General features: G+C 46.3%; 2 protein-coding genes across 2 annotated transcripts in view; one reads left to right on the top strand and one right to left on the bottom strand.

Moving 5' to 3' along the window:
- Positions 1 to 14,373: 14,373 nt before the first annotated feature.
- On the bottom strand, positions 14,374 to 19,821 carry FOXR1 (forkhead box R1). The gene is given in 7 exon segments (XM_074976730.1): positions 14,374 to 14,478; positions 14,481 to 14,521; positions 16,208 to 16,440; positions 16,971 to 17,236; positions 17,880 to 18,097; positions 18,619 to 18,711; positions 19,695 to 19,821. Coding segments are annotated over 7 exon segments (1,083 nt in total).
- The window catches only part of BCL9L (BCL9 like), a 226,153-nt gene continuing 221,697 nt past the window's right edge, over positions 18,657 to 23,112 (top strand). Inside the window, exon 1 of the mRNA XM_074976935.1 lies at positions 18,657 to 18,743. The gene's annotated coding sequence lies outside the window, so the exon portion shown is untranslated. The remainder of the gene's footprint in view (positions 18,744 to 23,112) is intronic.

Genomic DNA, 23,112 nt, shown 5'->3' with positions numbered 1-23,112 from the left:
AAACAAGGCTTTGTTGACCCCATTAAAGGGTTGCCAGCATACCTATACCAGTATAATTAGTTATACTAACAAACCTCCGAGTTCGCACACAACTTATACCAGTTTCCCAAACAAGATAAATTATACTAGGGTTCAAAAATGATCTAGATAATTTCATGGAGGATGCATCTATCAATGGCTATTAGCCAAGTTGGTCAGGGATGCAACCCCATGCTCCTGGTGTCCCTAGCCTGTGTGTGCCAGAAGCTGGGAGTGGACAACAGTGGCTGGATTATTTGATGATTGCCTGTTCAGTTCATTTTCTTTGAAGTACCTGGCATTGCCCACTGTCAGAAGGCAGGATACTAGGCTTCAAGGACAACTGTTCTCATCCCATATAGCTGTTTTTAGACTGGAAAAAGAGCACTTTTTAATATGTAAGTGCATCTGTTCTATGGTTTATACTGGCATACCTATGTCGGTAAAAATTCACACCCTTAAGTGATGCCAGTGTATCAGAAAACGCTTGTAGTGTAGACCGGTGGTTCTCAACCAGGGTTACGTGTACCCCTGAGGGTACACATAGCTTTTCCAGAGGGTACGTTAATTTAGCGTTTCTCAACTTTTATTATGAAATAAAAAATTGGACTTATTTTATGTTCATCTAATTTTTTTATTTATCCATTTTGCACACTCATAAGTACAATGTCAAATTCATTGCCTATAGGCAATTTCTTCCAACCAACAAGTTACAATTAATTTGTTTAAACAGATGTGTTGCAAAGGTGGAAAAAAATTGTGTCTGAAAATTTTAGGTAGTGGGGGTACTTATAATTTTTAAAGGGGTATTTTATGAAAAAAAAAAGTTGAGACACTCTAGTGTAGACTTCGCTTGAGCTGTACTTGCAAAAGCACTTTTTTTCTGCCGGTTGAACCTCTCTGCTCCAGCACTCTCTTGTCAGAAAACATCTTTGGTCCAGCATGATTTTAGCTAGCCAGATGTCCATTTGTTATCGGCGTGGACAAGTTTCCCGTGGTCCCATAAAGTTTATTTACAGCCACCAGTCTTGGCTCTCAGTCTTATGTGCTGTTGTTTAGCTCTGATTTTCCCCAAATGTCTTCTAAGAGCTCAGTAAGCAATGGACGTGTTGGTAATGCAGATAGATAATATCAATCTCTGATGGTGCAGCCCCAGTCAAATACGGAGGGTGTCGGACAAGAGAGGTTGCACCTGTACAACAATATCTGCATGAGAGACAAGTCTGTAAGACAACCTTTTGCCGACAGAACTATGTTGAATAATAACAGAGCGGTGGCCGTGTTAATCTGTACTTCAACAAACCAAAGCAGCAGAAATGTAGCACTTTAAAGACTAACAAAATGATTTATTCGGTGATGAGCTTTCGTGGGACAGACCCACTTCATCAGATCAATTTCATTTCCGGTACAGACTGACATTTACAGATACAAGGGACCAAAAGGAGAGAAAAAGACAAGACAAGACAAGACAAGGAAAAGAAAAGAAAAGAAAAAAAAATTTCAGTGAAAGATGACAAATCAAATGGGATTGAAGGAATGGGGTGAGAGGTGCAGGGATGTTGGTTTATAGCTGTGTTGGTTAAAAGTATGATGTAGTCTCCGACTGACATAGCTGTGCCACCAACAAAAGCTACTAGTGAATATACTTTTCTGACGTGGCTTATTTAGGGATGCACCGGTGGGACAAGGAGGAGGAGTCTGACATGGCTATTACAACAAGGATACAGTTTTGCCAGTAAAAAGCTGTGTCTGTTCCCCAGGAGCTGGGATTTTCAATTAATCAAGTTGGAAAAAAAATTTCAGTTCTAACAATATATTTAATTTTTGGGCATTTTTACTCTCTCCCTTTTTTGCATAAAGGAAAATGAAATTTGGAACAAAGGGCTAGATTCACAATCAGACTTCCATTCACAAAAGCCACAGTGGAAAGGTGGTGGTAGTAATAGTGGCAGTATGCCATTTATAACACAGTGGCTACATCTACACTAGAATGCTATGCCGACACCCTCTGGAACTGACTGGGGCTGCACCATCAGAGATCAATATTGTCTATCTGCATTACCAACACATCCATTGCTTACTGAGCTCTTAGAAGACATTTAAGGATAAATTAGAGCTAAATAACAGCACATAAGACTGAGAGCCAGGACTGGTGGCTGTAAATAAACTTTATGGGACCATGGGAAACTTATCCACACCCATAACAAATGAACATCTGGCTAGCTAAAATCATGCTATTTCGAAGTAACGACATCGATATAGGCTACTTTGATGCATATTGTCCACACATCCTCCGGGGCTGGTGCCATCAATGTTCAACATCGACGTAGCAATGAAGAATGTCGAAAGGGGCCGCCCCGGATGGAAGATCAGAGCGTTACACACACAAGCATCCCCTTTCAAAATAAGGGGCCAGGAAAGCCTGTGGACGGGGTCACAGGGCGGACTAGCTCTTCTGGGGCAACAGCAAGCCGCTCCTTTAAAGGGCCCCTCCCAGACACACCCAGCCTGCACAGCAGGAGGTCTGCAGAACGCTAGCCACACTCTCACAGACTTGAGTCCCAGCAGCCATGGACTCCCAGCAGCAGCAGCTGGAAGCCTTCCAGGGTGTCACCCGGGGAGCAAGTGCCCTGCTAGGTGTAGCATAGGAGGCTGCCCAGCAGCTCCTGGCAGGGGAGCCTTCCCCAGGGGCAGATGGGGATGCCCCTGACCATCAGGCCCCCCCCCCCCCCGTCCCCTTCCGCTCCCCGCTGGGTGCTCTGCCACCTCTGGAGCTACCCCACCAGCTCAGAGTGGTGGGAGCACCTGGTAATGGGGGAGTGGGATGACGACATGTGGCTGCAGAACTTCTGCATGCGCCGGCAGACTTTCCTGGAGCTCTGCCAGTGGCTCACCCCTGCACTGAGGCACCAGGACACCCTCATGCGGCGTCCCCTCCCCACAGAGAAGAGGGTTGCAATAGCTGTCTGGAAGCTGGCCACTCCAGACAGCTACCGCTCCGTGGGACACCAGTTGGGTGCGGGAAAGGCCATGGTCAGGGCCGTTGTCATGGAGGTAAGGAGGCCTGGGCATGCACACACTGGGGGGGGATGGGGGCCAGGGAGGGGGGGATGGGAGGGAGGGGTCGGGGGGGGTCAGGGAGGGAGGGGCTGGGGAGGGGGATTCCCAGGGGCACCCTGCACACCTTCATGGGCACTCATGTCCTCTCCCAACAGGTTGTCCGTGCACTTAGTGCCTTGCTGCTTCAGAGGGTCATCCAGGTTGGGGACCTGGATGCAGCCGTTGCAGGATTCGCTGCCATGGGGTTCCCAAACTGCTTCAGGGCTCTGGCTGGGACCCATATTCCTATCCACGCCCCAGACCAAAGCGGTAGATGATATATAAACCAGAGGGGCTACCTCTCAGTGGTCCTGCAGGCCATGGTGGACAGCTGGAGCTGCTTCCAGGACATCTATGTGGGCTGGCCTGGCTGTGCCCATGGAAACCCATGTGTTTCGGAACTTGGACCTGTGCCGCCGGCTGGAGGCGGGGACCTATATCCCCCAGAGAGAGATCCCTCTGGGGGACACCACCGTGCCCCTCTGCCTTATGGCAGATGCGGCCTACCCCCTCCAGCCCTGGCTCACGCGCCCATACAGTGGCTACCTCCACTGCAGCCAGGAGTGGTTCAACGGCCACCTGAACAATGCCTGCTAGGTGGTGGAGAGGACCTTTGGCTGCTTGAAGGGCCAGTGGCGGTGCCTCCTCGCCCATCTGGATGTTGGCCTGCAGAACATCCCCCAGGTTGTGGGCGCATGTTGCATGCTCCACAACATCTTCGAGAGCAAGGGGGAGGCCTTTGTCCAGGGGTGGGCAGTTGATGCTGGCACGGACTACCCCCAGCTGGCTGCTGCAGCCAGTTGCCAGGCCCACCAGGAAGGGTACAGGTTTGAGAGGCCCTGTGGGCCCATTTTAGTTAGGGGGCCCACTGAGCACTTTCCTGGCCCTCCCTGGTGGACCTTCTGCACATCGCCCCCCCAACAAGCGTACGTCTCACAGGGTTGTTTGAAAAATAAAAGTGTGAATTATTGATTAACTGTTAAAACTGTCTAGTATGGTATGTGCACAACAAATTGGAACTATACACACATATATAACTATATATACAGATGAAGCAGGTCTTTGCCCACAAAAGCTTGTACTCCAAAATATCTTTTAGTCTATAAGGTGCCACAAGACTTCTTGTTGTTCTCAAAGCTACAGACTAACATGGCTACCTCTCTGATACATATGCACATGGGGGGATAACTATATACATGGGAGGCCAGTGGATGGGTTGGCCAGCAGCCCATCGCCCCAGGGTGGGGGTGGATGGACGTGACCCCCGGCGGGTTCGGGTCGCAGGACCCCCTCTTGTCTGCGGTCCCTGGCGTGGCAGGTTGGGAGCCAGGAGGACTGGCAGGTAGGGCCAGGCTGCCTCCCCCGGCCAGTCTTCAGCCCCTGTGGGCTCCAGTCCTGTGGGGGGCTAGCAGGCGGGGCAGCAGGGAGGGTGGCAGGGGAGTAGCAGAGGGTGGGAGCCAGGCCACAGCCTCCCGAAATGACCTGGTGATATCCCTGAACACCCCCATAAAGTCCTGCCATGCTGCCTGGTGCCAGGTGGCCTCCTCCCAGTTGTACTGGAGCCTCTCCTCAGCGACCTCCACCTGCTGCTGGAGAGTCGTCAGGAGCTGGGGGCCACGGGGGCTGTCCCCTGAGTCAAGTGGTGGCATGCCCGTCCTGGCACTGTTGGTGTCCCCAGGTGCTGGCAGTCCCTGGACTCCAGCAGGCTCTTCAGAACGACTGAGGGTACCTGGCTGTCTCGGGCTTCAGATGGTGCAGCTGCAGAAATAGGGAGGGAGGGAGAGGAAGGCCATTAGTACTGTGCCCTGGCCCATGGCCTGCACCTCCCATCCCCCCATGGGTGCTGGGTCCCCCTCCCCTGTCCCCCAATCATGGTCATGGTGTCCCTGTGAGTGGCCCCATAGTGTGGTCGGCCTCCCCTCCCCCCTGGGGTTAGGGCACGGCGCTGTCCATGGGAGCGGGTGCTGACGGGCGCTGACAGCCATGCTGCCGTCCCGGGACTGTGCTGTGGCTGGGCCGTGGCGGGCTGGGGTCTGCTGGGAGTGTGGGGGGGGGCCCTGGTTGTGTCTGGTGTCCCCACCCCATGGCCTGAGAGTGTGTGCCCTGTGGGGTACGTACCTGACCATCTGCTGCGGTCAGGGGATGCCCATCAGCTGGACACCCAGCTGGACCTCCGGGATGGGACGTCGATGAGGAGCTCCCCCTCCTCACTGGATGACCTCTCCTCAGTGGTCCTGAGGCCTGGCTCCTCCGGTGGCCCCCAAGGTGTGGAGCTGGCCTCTGGGCCGGACTCCGGCTGCAAGGCCTGCTGGAGCTCCTTGGTGGCAATGTCAAGGACGGCCAGGGGGAGGAGGTGTACCGGGGGCCCAGGATTGCCCTGAGCTCCTTGTAATAAGGCCAAGTGGTGGGGGGCAGCCCCAGACCAGCTGGCCAAGTCCTAGGCCTGGGCGTAACCCTGCCGCAACTTCTTCACCTTGCTCCAGACGTGATCTGGAGTGCGGGCAGGGTGACTCCAGCTGGCCAGGCCCTCAGTCAGCTGAGTGAACACTTCTGCAGTCCGCTGCTTGCTCTCTATTACTTGGAGTACCTCCTCACCCCAGAGCCCCAGCAGGTCTCAGAGCTTGGCGTCCGTCCAGGAGGGGCCCCACCACTTCTTACCCCCGGCCTGGGTGCCCTGGCTCCCCTGAGGGCACTCTGGGCACTGGCTGGCTGCCATGGCACGCTGGGGGGGCAGCTTGGGGCCTCTCGAGGGCGTGCAGGGCTGGCACATGTGGGTGCTGTTAGCTGCATGATCTCAGCTTCCTGCCACAGGAAATCTGGGTCCGTGGTGCTTTAAGGGCTGCTGCATGTAGTGATCATAGAGCCCCACAGGGGCTGGACAGCATGTCTCAAACTCTCAGCTGATTGCTGCCATGGAGGACCCCACTATTTTGAAGTTGTGGAACATGGATCATTTACACACACCCTACTTTGACGTTTAACTTCGAAGTAGAGCGTTATTCCCATCTTCTGATAGGAATAGTGATTGACATCTCGCCACCTAACATCCATTTCAACGTGAAAGTAGCATGCGGCATGTGTAGACATGGTGCACACTACTTTGAAGTTGTGCCGGCTTCTTCAAAGTAGCCAGCTAGCGTAGACGTGGTCAGTGTGTGGATAAGCTGGATAGGAGAGATTCAAATTTGATTCTCTGGATTGAGTAAGGACTTAACCCTAGATTTTTCCTCATTCCATGTAAGTGTTCTAACCACTTGGCTTTTGAGTGTTGATGGGACATCTAATTTTCTCCTATTGAAGCTGTTCCACTTTGTGATTAAAATAATTTATGTGAGGTCTTGATACAGCACACAATGAAGTAGGGAAGACTGGTGATTGGGGATCTGTAGCCAGGAGCCCTGGATGGGTCTGGAAAGCTGCAGTCAGGTCAGCATCCGGAGAGCCACTGATCAGCAGCCCTGCCAGACTAGGAGCAGAACCCAGTGGCAGGGGCTGGCATCCAGAAGCAGGCCAATGGCCTAGAGGGGAGCCTGGGAGCAGGGGCTAGGGAGTCAGTGGCCAGCAAGAGATCATTGACGTCCCCTGGCCTGGGAAACTTCCTTGTTCAAGGCCAACCAGTCACTGCAGGGAGGACCAAGCTTTATAACTAGGTCACTCAGGGATGTGAAAGATCTACATACCTGAACAATACAGTTAAAGTAACCTACTCCCCACGCTCCAAAAAAGTTGATGGAAAATGTTATTTGAACAAATTTCATATTAATTGCTTAAGCTAACTGCATTTTAAGGAGGATCATCCAATATAATTTAAGCCATTTTTTTTAATTAGTATTTTTAAAATCTCTTGGACCTTTTCATATTATGTAAAAATAAGTATGAATCTTCCTATTGAACTTATGTAGAAAAATCTATAGGTAACTGGTTACCCTGTGTTTATTGACGCAGTTATACAGAGATACATGTACCCAAGCAACATGCAGCCTGTAGAGGAAATGGAGCTTTACATACTTCCACATAGCAACAAATTTAAGACTTTGAACATGGATGGTTAAGGGAACTAAAAGCAACATACTTAACATGACAAAAATCCTTGAAATCCATTAATTAAGTGAATTTCCTGCAGAGAAACCTCAGGACTAAACATCACCACAGGAGCCAGGACTACCAAGCCCCTTCTCAACACTCAGTTACGTGATGTACTGCCTTGGTCAGGTCAAGCCACGTCACTGTCCCTTGCCTTGGTTTCCCCACTGAGAAGCAGAGATTACACTTAATTTCACAACTCATGTGAAAGATATGTTTATACATAATTTTCATAACAAAACGAACAAGTACAAAACCCGCTCGAGAATTAAATTGCTGAACAGAAACTCTACTGCAGCCTTAACTGCGGATTCGCTTCTGCTTCTCTGTCAAAATTGACTCGCACAGCTAAAGTCTACTCCCTTATCAACCACTGTAACAATGACCTATAGAGCATAGCTTAAATTCCCTAGACTTTGTGAATCTTTACCTGTTGCACTGCTATGGATACAGTTCCTTTGGTAGGAGTATTAGCACAGGTATGGCATAAGTAGATGCTGGCACTTCTAACACCATGTATTGCCTAGACCTCCTTGCAACAAGATTACACAAGAAATTTGTGTAGTTTGTATTGTTTTGGTTTCTTTGGGGTAGGGTTATGGATAAATGTTTTACTTCATGATGTTTCTAAACAGCTGTGCTACTACTATTGCTGCTACTAGTGGAGCTGTTGCCTTAAAGATGTAGTGTAAGCATTTTTCATAAGTGCCTTTTTCATTTCGTCCACATGCATCTCCTGAAAAGAATACCTTTTAATTTGGTGGCATGTCTTCATTTTGACTTTTTCTTGTGAGGTAATAGTCTGAGGTGATAGCCTTTTTAGTATCAAAGCTTGGTTAACTCCTTTTTCCCTGGTATGCTTTAGAATGCACCTTAACGTGCACACATGCACAGTGCATCATGTTATTGCCAAGAGTGGGGGTTGATAAGATCCTTACATCGCCAAATGGGGTGTAACGAAGAATAACAAATGGCTTGTAATCAATGTGGAAATTGAGTGAAAATGTATATTTCTGATCTAATATTGGTGCCTTCAGAGTTCTCTCAGCTATAGAGAATGGGTCTTGTAGGTGTACTTTCCAAGTGGTGTATGAAACAATCTTTTGGGTTACTTTATTTGTAGCTGAATGAGGAGCTGGGGACTTGTAAAACTAACTAAAATGAGGAAGTGCACAACTGTTACTTTCTCATGTTAGTTTTTACAAGTATCCAAAGGGACACAAATTCCACAAAGACAAGGAATTTGTTCAGAATGCTTCAAGGAAGAAGATAGGAGAAACAATATGAAAGTAATGAAAGCAAAATTCTTGGCTGAATACTAACCAACTCCTCCTTGTGGTGACTTAAAACAAGAAAGCAGTCAAGTAGCACTTTAAAGACTAACAAAATAATTTATTAGGTGAGCTTTCGTGGGACAGACCCACTTCTTCAGACCATAGCCATACCAGAACAGACTCAATATTTAAGGCACAGAGAACCAAAAACAGTAATCAAGGTGAACAGATCAGAAAAAAAATGATCAAGGTGAACAAATCAGAGAGTACAGGGGCAGAAGGCAGGGGAAGCCAAAAATTAGATGAAGCCAGGTTTGCAAACGAGCCCCTATAGTGACCCAGAAAATTCCAATCTTGGTACAAACAACATGTTAACATGTCAAATTTGAATATAAAAGACAGTTCAGCAGTCTCTCTTTGAAGAGTGTTGTGAAAATTCCTCTTCAGTAATACACAAACTCTTAAGTCATTAACAGAATGGCCCACTCCGTTGAAATGCCGGCCAACAGATTTGTGGATCAGGAGTGTTTTTATGTCTGTTTTGTGCCCATTAACTCTCTGTCTCAGAGAATTTGAAGTCTGTCCAATATAGAAAGCATCTGGGCATTGGTGGCACATGATGGCATGTGTGATGTTAGATGAGGAACTGTTGTAGTGAATTGTTTTTAGAACTTAGCTCCCTGTAGAGCTAGTAGATAATCCCTGAGCACTGATTGATGGCTAGTATTGATAAGTTACAAGCATTCACCTGCCTCTGAGGTATGGCAGGATGTCTGAAAAATATCCAAAGCAGCCTATTACAGTAGCAATAACAGAAGAGCTCTCTCTGTTTAGCAGCAACCTAGATATTCTCTGGCTCGCTCCATATGATGCTTCAGTAGCTCTAGGGAGGTAAAGGCATTAGATGGGTGCAAAATTTGACTGATTGTATGTAGTGCTCTTGACTTTAGTTTGTTTTGTCTTTGCCTGATGCTCATAACTGGTGCACACTGAAGCAACTCTTACACAAGAGAAGCAGTCCAGCCACCTCTGCCTAAGGAGCAAGATGTCAAGTGATGACTATGGGTGGTGTAAAGAAGGCATAATGCCAGGGTTTCTTACAGAGCACACTCATGTGTTTGAGTGGGCAGGGTAGAAGGGTACTGTGGCTCCTGTATTATGTGGCGTAGTGATACTCAGACTGAGGTTTGGGAACTGCAAGTAGCTCTTTAATGTATCCCCATAGCTCTTTGCTGCACATGGTATTAAAGCACAATAATGAGGAACAACAAATAGCTCGTAATCTATATGGAGAGCTAGTGAAAATGGTAACTAAGCAGGAGGGTTTACTCTGTTATTAATCACTTGCAGAAAACCTGATTATTTTGCTGTGAGAAAATAATAAAATAAAAATAGTAAATGAAACAATGAAGTCACACTACTCTTGCTCCTTTGGATTAGGTTGATTACTAATCTGGCTCCTGAACCACTGATGTTTGAGTATCATTGAGTCTAATGAAGACGTATGTCGTGCTCCCTAGTATGCAGAATGGCAGATGTGATTAAAGGTATTTTCTAGACTATACAGAAGAGCAACCTGGTCAGGGTTGATTTTCCAGAGTTCAGTTTCATGCACCTGGTAGAGACAAGCAAAACTGAACCATCTGACCTCAGCAGTCGACTCCTATATGCCTCAATATTGCGAGGAATAAGGGAGGGCAATGGGAGATTTTCTCCCACTGACCTCCCTCTGTGAAGACAGCCAGGTAAGTCAATTGTAGATAAGTTGATTCTAGCTATGCAATTGCCATGGCTAGAATTGCGTATCTACAATTTACCTACCTGTCTAATGTAGACCTGCCCTAAGTGGGACAGTTGCTTTCTGGTGGCTGCACCTTTTGAGTCAAAGTCCCAGTATTCTAGTTCACAGGGAGTTTCCTCTAGTTTGTGATAGAACTGTAGTTTTGGAGTTGATGATCCTGTTGCCTAATGAGCTTTCCACAAAAGCTGAGCACCTTACAAAGTGGGAAATGGGGAAACCTCACTCCTTCCCCCATTCTTAAAGGGGACAAGTAACTAACTCCAACCAATGCACAGTTTTACTAGAATGATCTGTTGTCTTTGTTTCCATAGAATCTGATGTGCAGCCACACTTTGAGATGTGGGTGAACACCAATGTGGTTTGCCCATTACAGGATGCTCTAATATGGTAGGCCCAGGAAAACCCATGTATGCAGTAGTTCTTGCTCCCAAGGCACCTATTAGAAAACCTGCTTCAATAAGATCAAGGCACCCAGTAGCTGCTGCCCTACAGCCTTCCTGTGGACAGGGTATTTCACTTCCCCCAGTAGTTGCTACACCTAAGGTGTTCACTAGAAAATATAGAGAAGTAAAGGCAGTGGCCCCAGTTACTGTCCTGCAGACTTCTGTAGCCTTTGTTTTCTTGCCCTCATTGGCTGCTATTGCGACTCTGCAGGCTTCCACGATCAACAATGTTCCACAAAAACCAGCGTTCTCTGTGTTAATGGCAGCTGTTGCAAACAAGGCTCCTGCTCCAGTAAAACCAGCACCTCTAGTAGCTGTTGCATCCAAGGCTTGTAATAGAAACTCTGCTGTAGTAAAAACAGTGTTGGCACTAGGTAACAGCATGCATTTGCACATGCTTACTGAGGAAAAGCATGCCTGGAAGCTGCAACACTTGAAAAATATCAAAAACCTTGATTGACCCCAAGCTACTTTATCCCAAGGAGAAGCTGCTGCTCTCCCCCAGCAAAGCAAAGATATGTTAGGTGGGCTGCATGTGCACTGAATTTCCAGAAGTATGTGATCTGCTGTTATTTTGGAGGCTACTGTCTCCTGCTCTTCTCACTAGTATCATCATCAGAGGAGCTAATGGTATAAACTGTGCAATTGAGAGGGGTGAACAATAGGATACCAAACTCCTCCAGGAAGAATTTTCCTCATAAATGTCAGTCTGAGTCTAGTGTTGAGATCAACTCGGTCTTGATTGATTTTTTGAATAATTGTCAGTGCAGCTGCAGAAAAAAAATCACGGTTACTGAATGAGGAGGTGGCATCCTCCACTTGTAAATGTTTCTGAATCTTGGCAGAGTACTGAGAGGCAGGTAAGTGGTCTCTTCTGTGATGCAGGTATCTCACTAGGGAAAGGTTCAAAAGGGAACTGAATTCCTGCCTGATACCTCTAGCAGTCTTACCTCCTGAGACAGGTGTTTCTCGCATCTGTCTCATGATTATTTGAAAGGCATTGCTGACTTGACAGGGCCCAAAGTTGGATGAAGTGTGGGCAAGAAATCAGGGAGGGCTCTGTACCCCCTGTACCATTCAGAAAGGAGAGGACAAGTGACTGGTAGACGGAGATTCTGATACTGTATCCCAGCTGGGAAGGTGCTCGTGTTTTTTGTCCTTCCCCCTGCAATTACTGATGAATCTCATGTTTAAAAAATCATGTAGGAGCTCAAGAAAGAGGAGGAACTTGTAAGGGACTCACTTTTAGTAGTGTAAGGGACACATGCAGCCAGTGTCTCTTCCCCTACTTCAGCTGCAGGATAACATTGCTGATCCGCTGCACATGACTATGGTTGGTGAGCTCCTCCCAGTTAACAAGCAATATCCACCCATCTGCAGAATACAAGTATCAGCAAGTTATGGACAGAATATTTGTTGTTGCCTTATCTTGTCCTTTAAGCTGCAGCTCAGATACAGCCCTTTGGTTCTTGTCCAAAGAGCTGCATTGAAAACTTGTCCACAGTAGGCTCTTCTCCTGTACCCGTGTATCCCTTTAAAACATCCCTTTCCTAACATGAGTGCAGGGGCCAGAGTTGCTGTCCCAGAGGAGAGGTGCCTTACAGGGAAGCTTTGGGTCTTTATATACCGATACTTTCGCCCTGGCTCTAACAGGCCATAAAACCTGATCATCTTGGGTTCAGTCTTGGCCATTCTTCCTCTCTCTTTTGCTTGGGCGAGATTGGTATGACCTGTGACTCCCACACCCCCGTCACCTGAATGATCTGACGGCTGCCTGTCATCTCTCCTCTTTTGACTAACTGCTGCTAACTTCAAAATGGCCTTCACTAGCAAGAAGCTAGTGAAGATGAGCTTTGTAGGGAAAGCAATGCAACAGTGTTCTCACCCTTTTATGGGGAGCAAGTCAAAAGCCACTTGAGTACATCCCTATGATGTCCTAAACACACCAAGCCTCTACAGCTTGGCTTTGCACACTCAGCCCTGTTTTCCACAAGGATACGGGGCTGTTGACTTCAAGGAGCATAGGGGGGAGTATGACACCTGTTCCAGACAGTATTTCAGGGCAGGTCTGAATAATTTTGATTTTATTAAACCCCCACTACTGTAATTAAAAGGGTGCAACACCCTAGGGCATACATTTTTAAAAATTTGTTGCACTGCAGCAAGTGGAGTCAAAACTTCTGAATTGTGCTGTCCACACTAAGCTGCTGAATTGATGTAACTGGTTTCCCCCAACAATTAGTTAAATTGATGCCAAAACTGAGGTACATGAGCCTCAAGTTGTCCTTTTACTTATCTTCTCTTAGGAGGGGAAGCTGCCATCATGCTGTGTAGCACAACAGGCAGGAAGAAATCGAACTGTTTTTAAAATTTTACTTTAAGCGAAACTGTGATACGAGGAGTCTAAGATTTCAGTTTCCTTTTAATGCTCTATTTTTAATTCTTTATGTATGACATTCTTCAGGCTCTAGTCTTGTCCCCACTTTGGCTTTTTGTAACCAAACTAAAAGTGCTTTTGTTATAAGTGCCAGGTCTCTTCTCTGGCTTAAGGAAACATTAGGTGCCTTTTTGGCGCCTAAATAATCTGGACACGGGGGCTCTATTTCTAGCTTTGTGAGAGACAAACGTGTGATGTTAAACAGGCCCTTGCTCTCCCTTTTGAGCAATAGTTACTTGTGAGGTGTCAGGCAGTAGATTCAGGCTAGGACCGTTGTGATATAAATAAATAAATCAGTGTCAGCAAAAAAAAAACGAGGGAGAGGAGACTTTAACAAGGAATTTTTCCACCAGCATTCTTTTGCATTAAATAACTAAACAAGTGATACACTCCCTTTTCCCTCAACCACTACAACTTTTTTGCTTAAGTCATATTCCCTGCATGAGACAATCTGTTTAAATAACAAAATTCAGCCTCTGTCATGAAAAAGCAGAAGAACAGCCCAGTTTTCCGCTTATCCCCTCCTACCCTATTTAGTGTCCTCTATGTCTCCTAGTACTAGCATTGAAGAGACGTTGTGTTGCTGGTGTGTGTGGTTTTTTCTTTAAATATCCAAATAAAACAAGAGTGAAGGACTATTCAGCTGTAACTTCAGCAAAATAAAAAAGTGACAACATCACTACAGTCTTTTAAGTGGCTACAATGGACAAATATCTAACCTCTTCACTATATCTTAGTCTCTGCTTTGTGTTCCATAGCTCAGCAATAGTAAATGCTTTTAGCCTTCAGCAGAAGGTTACTGTTATTGCTGAAGGAGAATAAGGAACTTAAAAGCTGCGGAACATTGAACCAATGTTACCCATATGCTTCTTGTAAAGGGATTTTTAGCAGCAGCAGTTGAATTCCTGTTGAATTCCATGCAGAGATTGTCAAGATTACAGGAAACTTTAGCATAATCATCTCTCAAACGTAACTAACTCTGACCATTGGCAGACAGTGAATCATGGCCAGGATGCCCACTCACTAAACTGATGAAGGGGAGAAGAAGTTGGAAATTGAGAGGACCACATTCTCCTACTACCACAGAATATGTAGTGAAAATCATTTAGCTCAGATTCCCTCTTGATGTATGTACCAAAGACAAAGTCTGTCCATAGCAAGCCACAGAGAGGGGAGAGAAGTCTCACCCTAGATCCCATTGATTAGAGGTCTGAGGCCTTAGATTTTCCATTCACATCTAGTGCTCCCTTCTGCAATTGCTTGGAAGTTGACGGTCGAAGCACAAGAGAAAATAAGCCTTCACGGGAGCCATGCAGTCCTTGTCTATTAGAAGCAATGGGGATCAAAGACTGAGTAAAGATCTCATCTGTTCTGCAATGAGAGTGAAAGAGAGCAGGTAATGTGATGGCTGAGGCTGGGCATGACTCAGGCTGTTGGTATTAGCTCTGTAGTGCTAGTGAGTTAATCAGCACTCCACCACCATTACTGTCAGTGTCCTGTTCTTAGGATCGCTCAGCCCCTAATGAGAGCTTGTCCTAACAATTAATACTTCCGGAGTTTCATTGGCCAGCCCTGTCATGTAGCATTATCTAGACAAGATCCTTAGGCAACCGGGAATATAACTCTGCTCATAATTTAATTTCTTGTAAGTGTAATTAGCTTTATATTGTGCCTCCTGGTTCCTGAGCTTGTGCCCCCACAGCAGGAATGCCATATAGAGATATTAGGCATCCACGTTAAAATTAGCAGGCCAGACCTATAAGGGCAGCACCATCTAACTCTGTCTAGTTTAAGTTCTTCCTTGTTCCAAAGCATGGGAATGGTCCCTGGCACTTTTCTGCAGCGATTGCTTCATTGGCCTAGGCAAATGCAGTCCTGGACTCCCAAGTGCAACTCATCCAGTCAACCACAACCAGTAGCATCCAGCACAGCTTGGGGAAGTAACTCACTTGCTACGTCTACACGTGAAGCCTACATCGAAGTAGCCTATTTCGATGTGGCGACATCGAAATAGGCTATTTCGATGAATAACGTCTACATGTCCTCCAGGGCTGGCAACGTCGACGTTCAACATCGACATTGCGCAGCACCACATCGAAATAGGCGCTGCGAGGGAACGTCTACACGCCAAAGTAGCACACATCGAAATAAGGGTGCCAGGCACAGCTGCAGACAGGGTCCCAGGGCAGACTCAACAGCAAGCCGCTCCCTTAAAGGGCCCCTCCCAGACACAGTTGCACTAAACACCACAAGATCCACAGAGCCGACAACTGGTTGCAGACCCTGTGCATGCAGCATGGATCCCCAGCTGCCGCAGCAGCAGCCAGAAGCCCTGGGCTAAGGGCTGCTGCACACGGTGACCATAGAGCCCCACAGGGGCTGGAGAGAGAGCGCGTCTCTCAACCCCTCAGCTGATGGCCGCCATGGAGGACCCCGCAATTTCGAAGTTGCAGGACGCGCAACGACTACACGTTCCCTACTTCGACGTTGAACGTCGAAGTAGGGCGCTATTCCCATCCCCTCATGGGGTTAGCGACTTCGACGTCTCACCGCCTAACGTCGATGTTAACATCGAAATAGCGCCCAACACGTGTAGCCGTGACGGGCGCTATTTCGAAGTAGCGTGCATGTGTAGACACGGCTCCTCAGTGCTGGAAATAACTGAGATGTGAGATTGCAAGTCTACCCATGCAAGAAGTTTCACGTGTGGGGAGAAGAGGAATAAGCTCCAGAGGAGTCACCAGGAGCATTTTTATAATTCAAAAAGGGGAAAAAATGAAGAGTCTTTCCCACTTGTCTTCTTTGGCCTAGGTTATTGCCAAATGAGGTATAGAGCTGCCCTTAATTACGAGGGCTCCACCCTGAAAAACCCTTCTTCAAATTTATCCTTGTCTAGCCTTCTTTGTTTTCTCCTTCCCTTAGTCTGCCCACAGAAACATTGCTCTATAGTTCTACTAGAGTAACCTCACAAAGTCTTGGGGACCCTGTTTTCCAGCACCACTCATCCTGTCTCCAAAGCCTCAGTTAGGAGCTACTGCTATGTGATTTATACCTGGATGGCTCAAGCTCTGACTCACTAAGTCAAGGGCCTCCTCAGATAGAGCCTGTACCTCCTCCTGGAATTTTCTGCAGCCTCCTGGTGTCAGTTTCCATAATCGTGACTTGCGATTCCCCTCATTGCACACAAAGTGGGTTGTTTTTTCAAAGCTGCTACTGAAGCACAGATTGTGACGAATGGTGTTTTTCCAGCCATCTGGGGCTGTCTGGAAAAAGGGAAAGTGCTGCCTGCAGAGAAAGAGAGAGAGAAGGGCAGAGAGCTGAGTTCACATGCAGGGCAAGCTCAGGGTTGGCTACACCAGCCACTCTAGTCATGAGATCAGTGTTTCTTGCCACAACCAGAGTGCACCTGGGTCATTTGTAGAACATACATGGATTATAAGAGAATGACAAATCCCTCCTTAGTCCCTGACTGTTAAGTTATGGAGAAGCATTAGGATTGGCTGGACCAGTTTAAAAGTGGCAGCAATCAGAGCTAAAAGTGCAAGTTTGTATAATTTTGAACTTCGGCATTTAAATAAAAATCCACATAATTTCTGTGGGAGCAAAAGGGAAGTGACTTGCTTCATGTCTCAAGGGGAGTCAATAATACAGAGCTAAGAACACAAACCAGGAGGCCTAACGTCCTGTTCCCTGCCCTAGCCATTAGATAATACTTCCTCCTCAGTGAAAGCTAAAACGCTTTTGTATCCATGCCTCTAACTCCTTTTGTCCCAGCATGGGAGTGGGGTGGGAAGAATTAAAAGGGCTGTGGGTACCGTGTGAATTGGTAGATCTGCTGCACAGTCAGGCTGCCTTCAGCACTGTTACGCAAGGCCAAGGTGATGAGGATACAGTAATTAAGAGGGGGTCGGGGCCAGCCCCCTTTGATTTTGGTGCTCTCCTGCAGCATGTACTTGAGCTTCTTGCTTTGAGATCTGGGGAGCTTTGGTTTCCGGGATGTCAGAGCAGCCTTAGATTTGGGAATCTCCACTTTTTGAGGGAATGAGGTGTTCACCGATAAAGCGTCTTCATCCTCAGTGAGCTAGGGAGAGCAAGAGGAATGTGTTAGGCCTGCATGGGGTCAACAGTGAATTGGCAGCAGATGTGAGAGAAGATTCAGTCACAGATGCACATCAGGGGCCCCTGAGTAATGAGTTTAGGCTTCAGTCCAGTTCCCAGTGGTGCTATGGTCCCACCACAGAGAGTGCTAACTAACCCTTTTCTACCAGTTTTAGCAGAGGGGTCTTGTGAATGGGTGATAGTGAATGAGCTCCTTCCCATGTGTCAGGCCTAAGGCACGTGCTGCCCACTGGGTTATCCCTGTTTTGTGGGTAGGAAGGACTCCAGTCTCCAATCTGCCAGCCGTCATTTTGGCTGAATCTGGGCTTTCACTTCTGCTGCTCATGGAACAAGGCTTGAGCCAGCTTAGTGCTATCTTGGGATGCATCAATCACAAAGACCAAACAACTCATAGCATGTAATGTCCAGCACTGTACACCACTGTTCCCTGTAAGGTGAGTGCTCAGGCAGCTGCCCTGGGGAGATTCAGGTGCTACCCAGCTGATCAGTAGAGCTCCCACCGCAGGCAGCACGTGTCTATTGTTGGTGCACATCACAAAATTTATTTCACCCATATGGAAAAAGTTAGAGGGAATGCTGTCTGCACACTCTCCTCTGGCACGTACCTTCTCTGTCTCACTGGATGACGACAGCAGATCCTCCTCAGAACAGTCAAGGTTGGAGTAATTCAAAGAAGGACTCAGGGAAGAAAACCCTGGGGCCTCTGCTACTGAATATCCGGTGCTGTTGGGTCCTGGCGAGTCCACGCTTGGGCAGCCGGCAATAGGGCAAACCAGACTGGGGTTCACCCACATCCAGAGACTGGGCTGTGCATAAGATTCTGTGACAGAAGCCAAAGCACTCTAATGACACTATTGAGGGCCTCTGCTACAGACAGAGCTCCAGCCATCTGGGATTAGGGCTAAGTAGGACAAAGAGCCAAAATGTCAGGGCTGTCCTAGCCCAAGGCTCCTTGCCATTTCCCCACAATAGCATTTATCGCCACACCTCACATAATTTCTCATTTTCCCCTCCTGACCTGGGACCTCTCACGCCCCCGCAGACTTTGGCTCTTCCTCACCTTCCGAGTTTTAACCTCTGCCCTGCAAAAAGCACCAGAGTTGCATGCACACCCACTATTCAGGGACCACTCTGACTGCTGGTCTGCAGCATCCCATGGAGAAAGATGTACACAATACTCCCACCAGTGCTGATCTAAACACCTCTGACCCTTGAGAAGATCAGACCCAGATGTGCGTTCCAATGGTCCATCCCTCTGTGATAAGCTGAACAAATGCCCCTTTACGTATATATCCGCTAATGCCACTAACCGTTTCCCCCCAGGACAATACCCGGGTCATGTCTCACCACGTTGCGTGGATGGAAGGACGTCGGACATTTCTCTGAGCACCTGTTGATCCCATTGCCATTTCAGCACGTTCAGTTTTTCATCCGCAGCTGGTGGGAAATGGAAATTCAGAGATAATGTGGTGAGTTGACAGCACTGTCAGGCATCTCCTTCCTGTTCTTTTGTAAGCATCAAGACTTTGAAACAGGACACATCCCCTGTCTAATTTGGATTAAGAAAAAAGGCTTTGTTTTGGATCATGATGGGCCACCTATTTTGCACTGCACCACCAGCTCTTAACCTTTCCAGAGTGCTGTATCCTTTTCAGGAGTCTGATTTGTCTTGTAGTTTTTAAGTGAGGCGAAATCTGGGGGTATACATGCTTACAAAATCACACACAAGAAGACAGGCACACTAACATTTCAGCATGGCAACAGGTGACTGCCTGTATGAAATTTTAGTTTGTACTGACATCACCAGTGCTTTTCATATAGCCTGTGGCAAAGCTAGTCAAATAGCCAAATGAGATGATGTACCCCCTAGAAAGCCCTGGATTGAGAACCACTGGGTTACAAACACCTTGTGCATGAGTCAGAATGCTGAATGCCCCCCAAATGGTTCCTGTTTAAACTAGATTGTAACTTTTAGCATTTGCTGAGATATTTTCATAATGTTATTGTTCATGATGCTAGTTTAACATGTACCAGCAGTAGAATCTGCTCCAACCCAGTCAGTGCTGCCATTCTATCACAGGTCAATATGTTTTCTGGAGATTTTTATTTCATTGAGCCAATCTTTCCAGCTTTCTTTAGAACGCCTTCCTGCATATCCAAGCACGTGTCACTTAGTTTACAGTTTAATCTCCATGTTCTCCTGCATTTGCATAAACGTTGCAGTTTATAGAAGATCAAATTCTAAATTTCACAGCATTTAAACTCTGATACCAAGACAATTTTAATGTAATGAATTCCATGCTAAATCAGATTTCTTTCTCCATCACCAGAGAGTTTGCTTTTTGCCTAGAAGTTTTACGCAGTCAATAACATATACATAATAAAACCATCCAGAACCCAAGCCTTTCATAATTCCTTACCTTGAGGAAGCTGATCAGTAGTCATGGTGGTCTTATGCTTGAGCTCCTCCTCCATATCCCAGTCCTCAAGACCACTTTTTAGATGCAGGCTTTCCCAAAAGGCTTTGTTGTGAAAATTCAAAAACATTTTTTTATAATCTGCAAAATAACCTACAACTCATGTATCTCCTGAATGTTGGAGTAAGGATACAAAGCAAACTACACAAAGTTAACCACTTCTAACTATAAACTTTCTAGTTCTGCTCTGTCAGCTTTGATCTGACTTAAAAAATAAGAGAGAAATTTGACCAGGTAAATTAAAGGGTGGCTTCTGTTCACACTTTTAAAGTATCCATTACAGTGGCTTCTAGGGAATAGATGATTAGTATCAATGAAGCAAGCAATTTACTTGAAAATAAGAGAGATCACCTGAGGGGCATTATTTGTCCATTTAATCTAAATTGTTGGTAAGTGTTCAGCTCCTTCAGTTGTCAAAACTGTAGCCTAACATTTCTGGAAGAAGATAAGTGTAAAGGAATCTATTTGTTACAGTTCATAACACAAGATCTATCATGGGTTTGTAGCTTTTAAAGGTGTGTGAGTCTCAGATTCTTTTTGAAGGGTGTACAGGGACTTAGAGGCTTGTCTGCAGCCACAGAAAAGCTCTGCCTCTCTTCCCTTTTGAGTAGTTAAGTTTCTTCCTTTTTTCTCACATCTCTTGTTGTTTTTCACTCTTTTTTTCTCCTCTTCAGTCCCAACTTCTTCTTTTACATTTCACCTGCCAGTCTTATTCCTAACCCAGGTCCTTCCTTTCCATCAACTTGCTACTCACTTCCCCCTCTGCTACTGCCCTTTGCTCCCTAGCTCCAAGATAAATCAATAGATTGCCTAGTGATCTCATTTTGCTACCAGTAGATGGAGCACAGCTGGGCAATGAAACCAAGTATTCTCCTGTCCTGCTTATTTTGCTGCTCTTCTTCATGCTTGAGCTGGGCAAAAGATGTGGTACATGTTAATGTGTGGAAGGGTCTCCTTGTAAGCTTCAGTTTGATGAAGTTGTCTTTCTGGATGAGCAGATCCAGTGCTAGGCATGAGCAGGCAAAGTAATTGTTGTTTAGGCACCCAAGCAACTGAAGGTCCTCTGTTATTAGTGTGTTGTGTGGGTGAGGCACAATACTCATGCACAGGGCCCTCAAGGGGATAGCAGCAGTACTGAATTGAGGGTGAGAAAGGGATAATATTTGGTATTTATACCGAAGTCAGCATGTTCCATGCTCTTCACAAGAGCTGTGGTCCAGATCCTCAGGTATTTAAGTACCTAAATCTAACTGGAATTTTTGAGACTCTTATCTAACAGAATAATTTCCTTCAGATCCCATCATCACTGAATAGGGTCACTAGAGACTTGGGGGAGTCTTTGCATCCTGTTTGCTGTTGTAGGCTTGCTGTTCTTCCAGGACAGCAGAAGATCTAACATTGCAACTTATATGGGAGCCCATAAATAATGAGGAAGTGCACAGACTCTTGCTGGGCATATGGGGACTATTTCTAATGTCCCTCTGAGGTGGAGTTTGGAAAAATATTTTTTTAAATCTCCTTAACTGGGTCATGTGCTGTGATGCTGCTGTGTTCAATGGACAGAGATGGGAACTGTTTCTGGTGGCACACTGTAAATGTTGAAATGTTATTTTCTAGGAGGGATCACCATAACCAAATTATCTGTGAAGTCCCACAAGATAACATCAGCACCAAAGATCCTTCAAAAGGATAGTTGGATGCACTTGTGTCATGTACCTTTTTCAAACTGGATGAACAAGTGAAGGATATCCTTGAAGCCTCCTTCGCTCCTTTTGTTCCTAGTAATTGTATCACATACACGTGGCTCCTCTCCCAGTCCATCCAATGTGGTACAAGTTGTGCAGTTCAGACATTCAGTGTAGTTTAACTTAATCATCCCCCCATCCCACACACTCCAGCCACAATGGCCTGTATGAGCAGGAAGTGAGAGATTAGTCTCACGGAGGAAGATCCAACAGGGGAAAGTCCATCATGCAGTTAGGTTCTAGGCACGCTACACATGTTGACTGCATTGTAAGCAATTGCCCTGACTCAGATATAACTGCAGTTTGAGGGAAGGCTCACAGGTAGCTCACAGCTAAACTTAATTGATTATTTTTGGCGTTTAGAAATTGTGCCCTGGTAGTGGGACAACTTGAGACAGAACACAAATCTCTAGCCCAACTTCTGTGAAGCACAACAGATACGTAGTTCATGTTCTGTGTTCACTTTGTGGGTGGTGTAGGTTTGGGATCTGTTTTACGGATACACACCATTTAAAGCAGTGTCCATATGTTGAACACCCCGCTGATTTCTGCCAACACAACACATTCCATGCTAAGGTGCATTTGAACCTTTTGAGAAAAGTGGTGCAGCGTGAGGCAGAAACCAAAGCAGACTGAGGAATTCTTTTAAGGAGAAGCTCACGTTTTCTTTGCATTATATTGTCAAGGTTGTAGGATAAAGGAAAGAGAAGCCCCTTGCAGAGGATGAAGTCTTGCAGTTGTATAAAAATGATCTATTGATACCCATAGGAGGTCACTTAAACAGAGAAAATTATGGAGAAGAGGAAAAGTTCCAAGAAAATACCAAATCTTGAGTCCACTCACCAGCACACCCAGGTAGGAGCAGTGAAAGGCCTCTTGGCTCCTCCAGGGCGGGGGAAGCTATCACTAGTATCTGAGTATCATGCAGATTAAAAGACACCAACACAAATCAGGACATGTGACTTAATAACAAGTTTCGAAGACACAATGGAACAGCCAGATCTAAACCCACCAGAAGTAAAGTCAGAGGATCCACTGCATCCTGGATCCTGAACCAAGAGTAACTTTAGCTTCCAACATGACCACCTCCAATGGTTATCAGAGGGGTTGCCATGTTTGTCTGTACCCGCAAAAACAACGAGAAGCCCTGTGGCACTTTACAGACTAATAGATTTTTGGAGCATAAGCTTTTGTGGGCAAAGACCTGCTTTGTCAGATGCATCGTGGGTGCTACTCGACTGCTTTTTGTTTAAAAAAATCAGTTAGTCTGTAAGGTGCCTCAGGACTTCTCGTTGTTTTTCCAATAGTTATGGTACTCAGTGTGTGACTGTGGCAAGAATCCTTATAAAATAGGAAATGTAAGAAATGGGTGGGGCATCCATTACTTTGTTAGTGTTTTACCTCCTTGACTGCATTTGACAGGTCCTTGGTCTCAGAAGTCAGAATCCGTTTAGTTTCCGAGAACAAGTGCATATCAGGATTCAAGCCAGTTCACTGCAGCTGCACTGGCATATGGTGAGGGGAGGATTCCCTTAATTTGCTAGAAGTAACATAGAAGAAATCATGAGCACCTGGGGAAGGAGAGTAGAAAGTAGATACAGCCTATGGTGTCTATA

The sequence above is a fragment of the Carettochelys insculpta genome, chromosome 25 (assembly GCF_033958435.1).
Source record: "Carettochelys insculpta isolate YL-2023 chromosome 25, ASM3395843v1, whole genome shotgun sequence".
NCBI lineage: Eukaryota > Metazoa > Chordata > Testudines > Carettochelyidae > Carettochelys > Carettochelys insculpta.
Note: the sequence above shows the minus strand (reverse complement) of the source record. Positions and strands in the feature narration are given on the sequence as shown.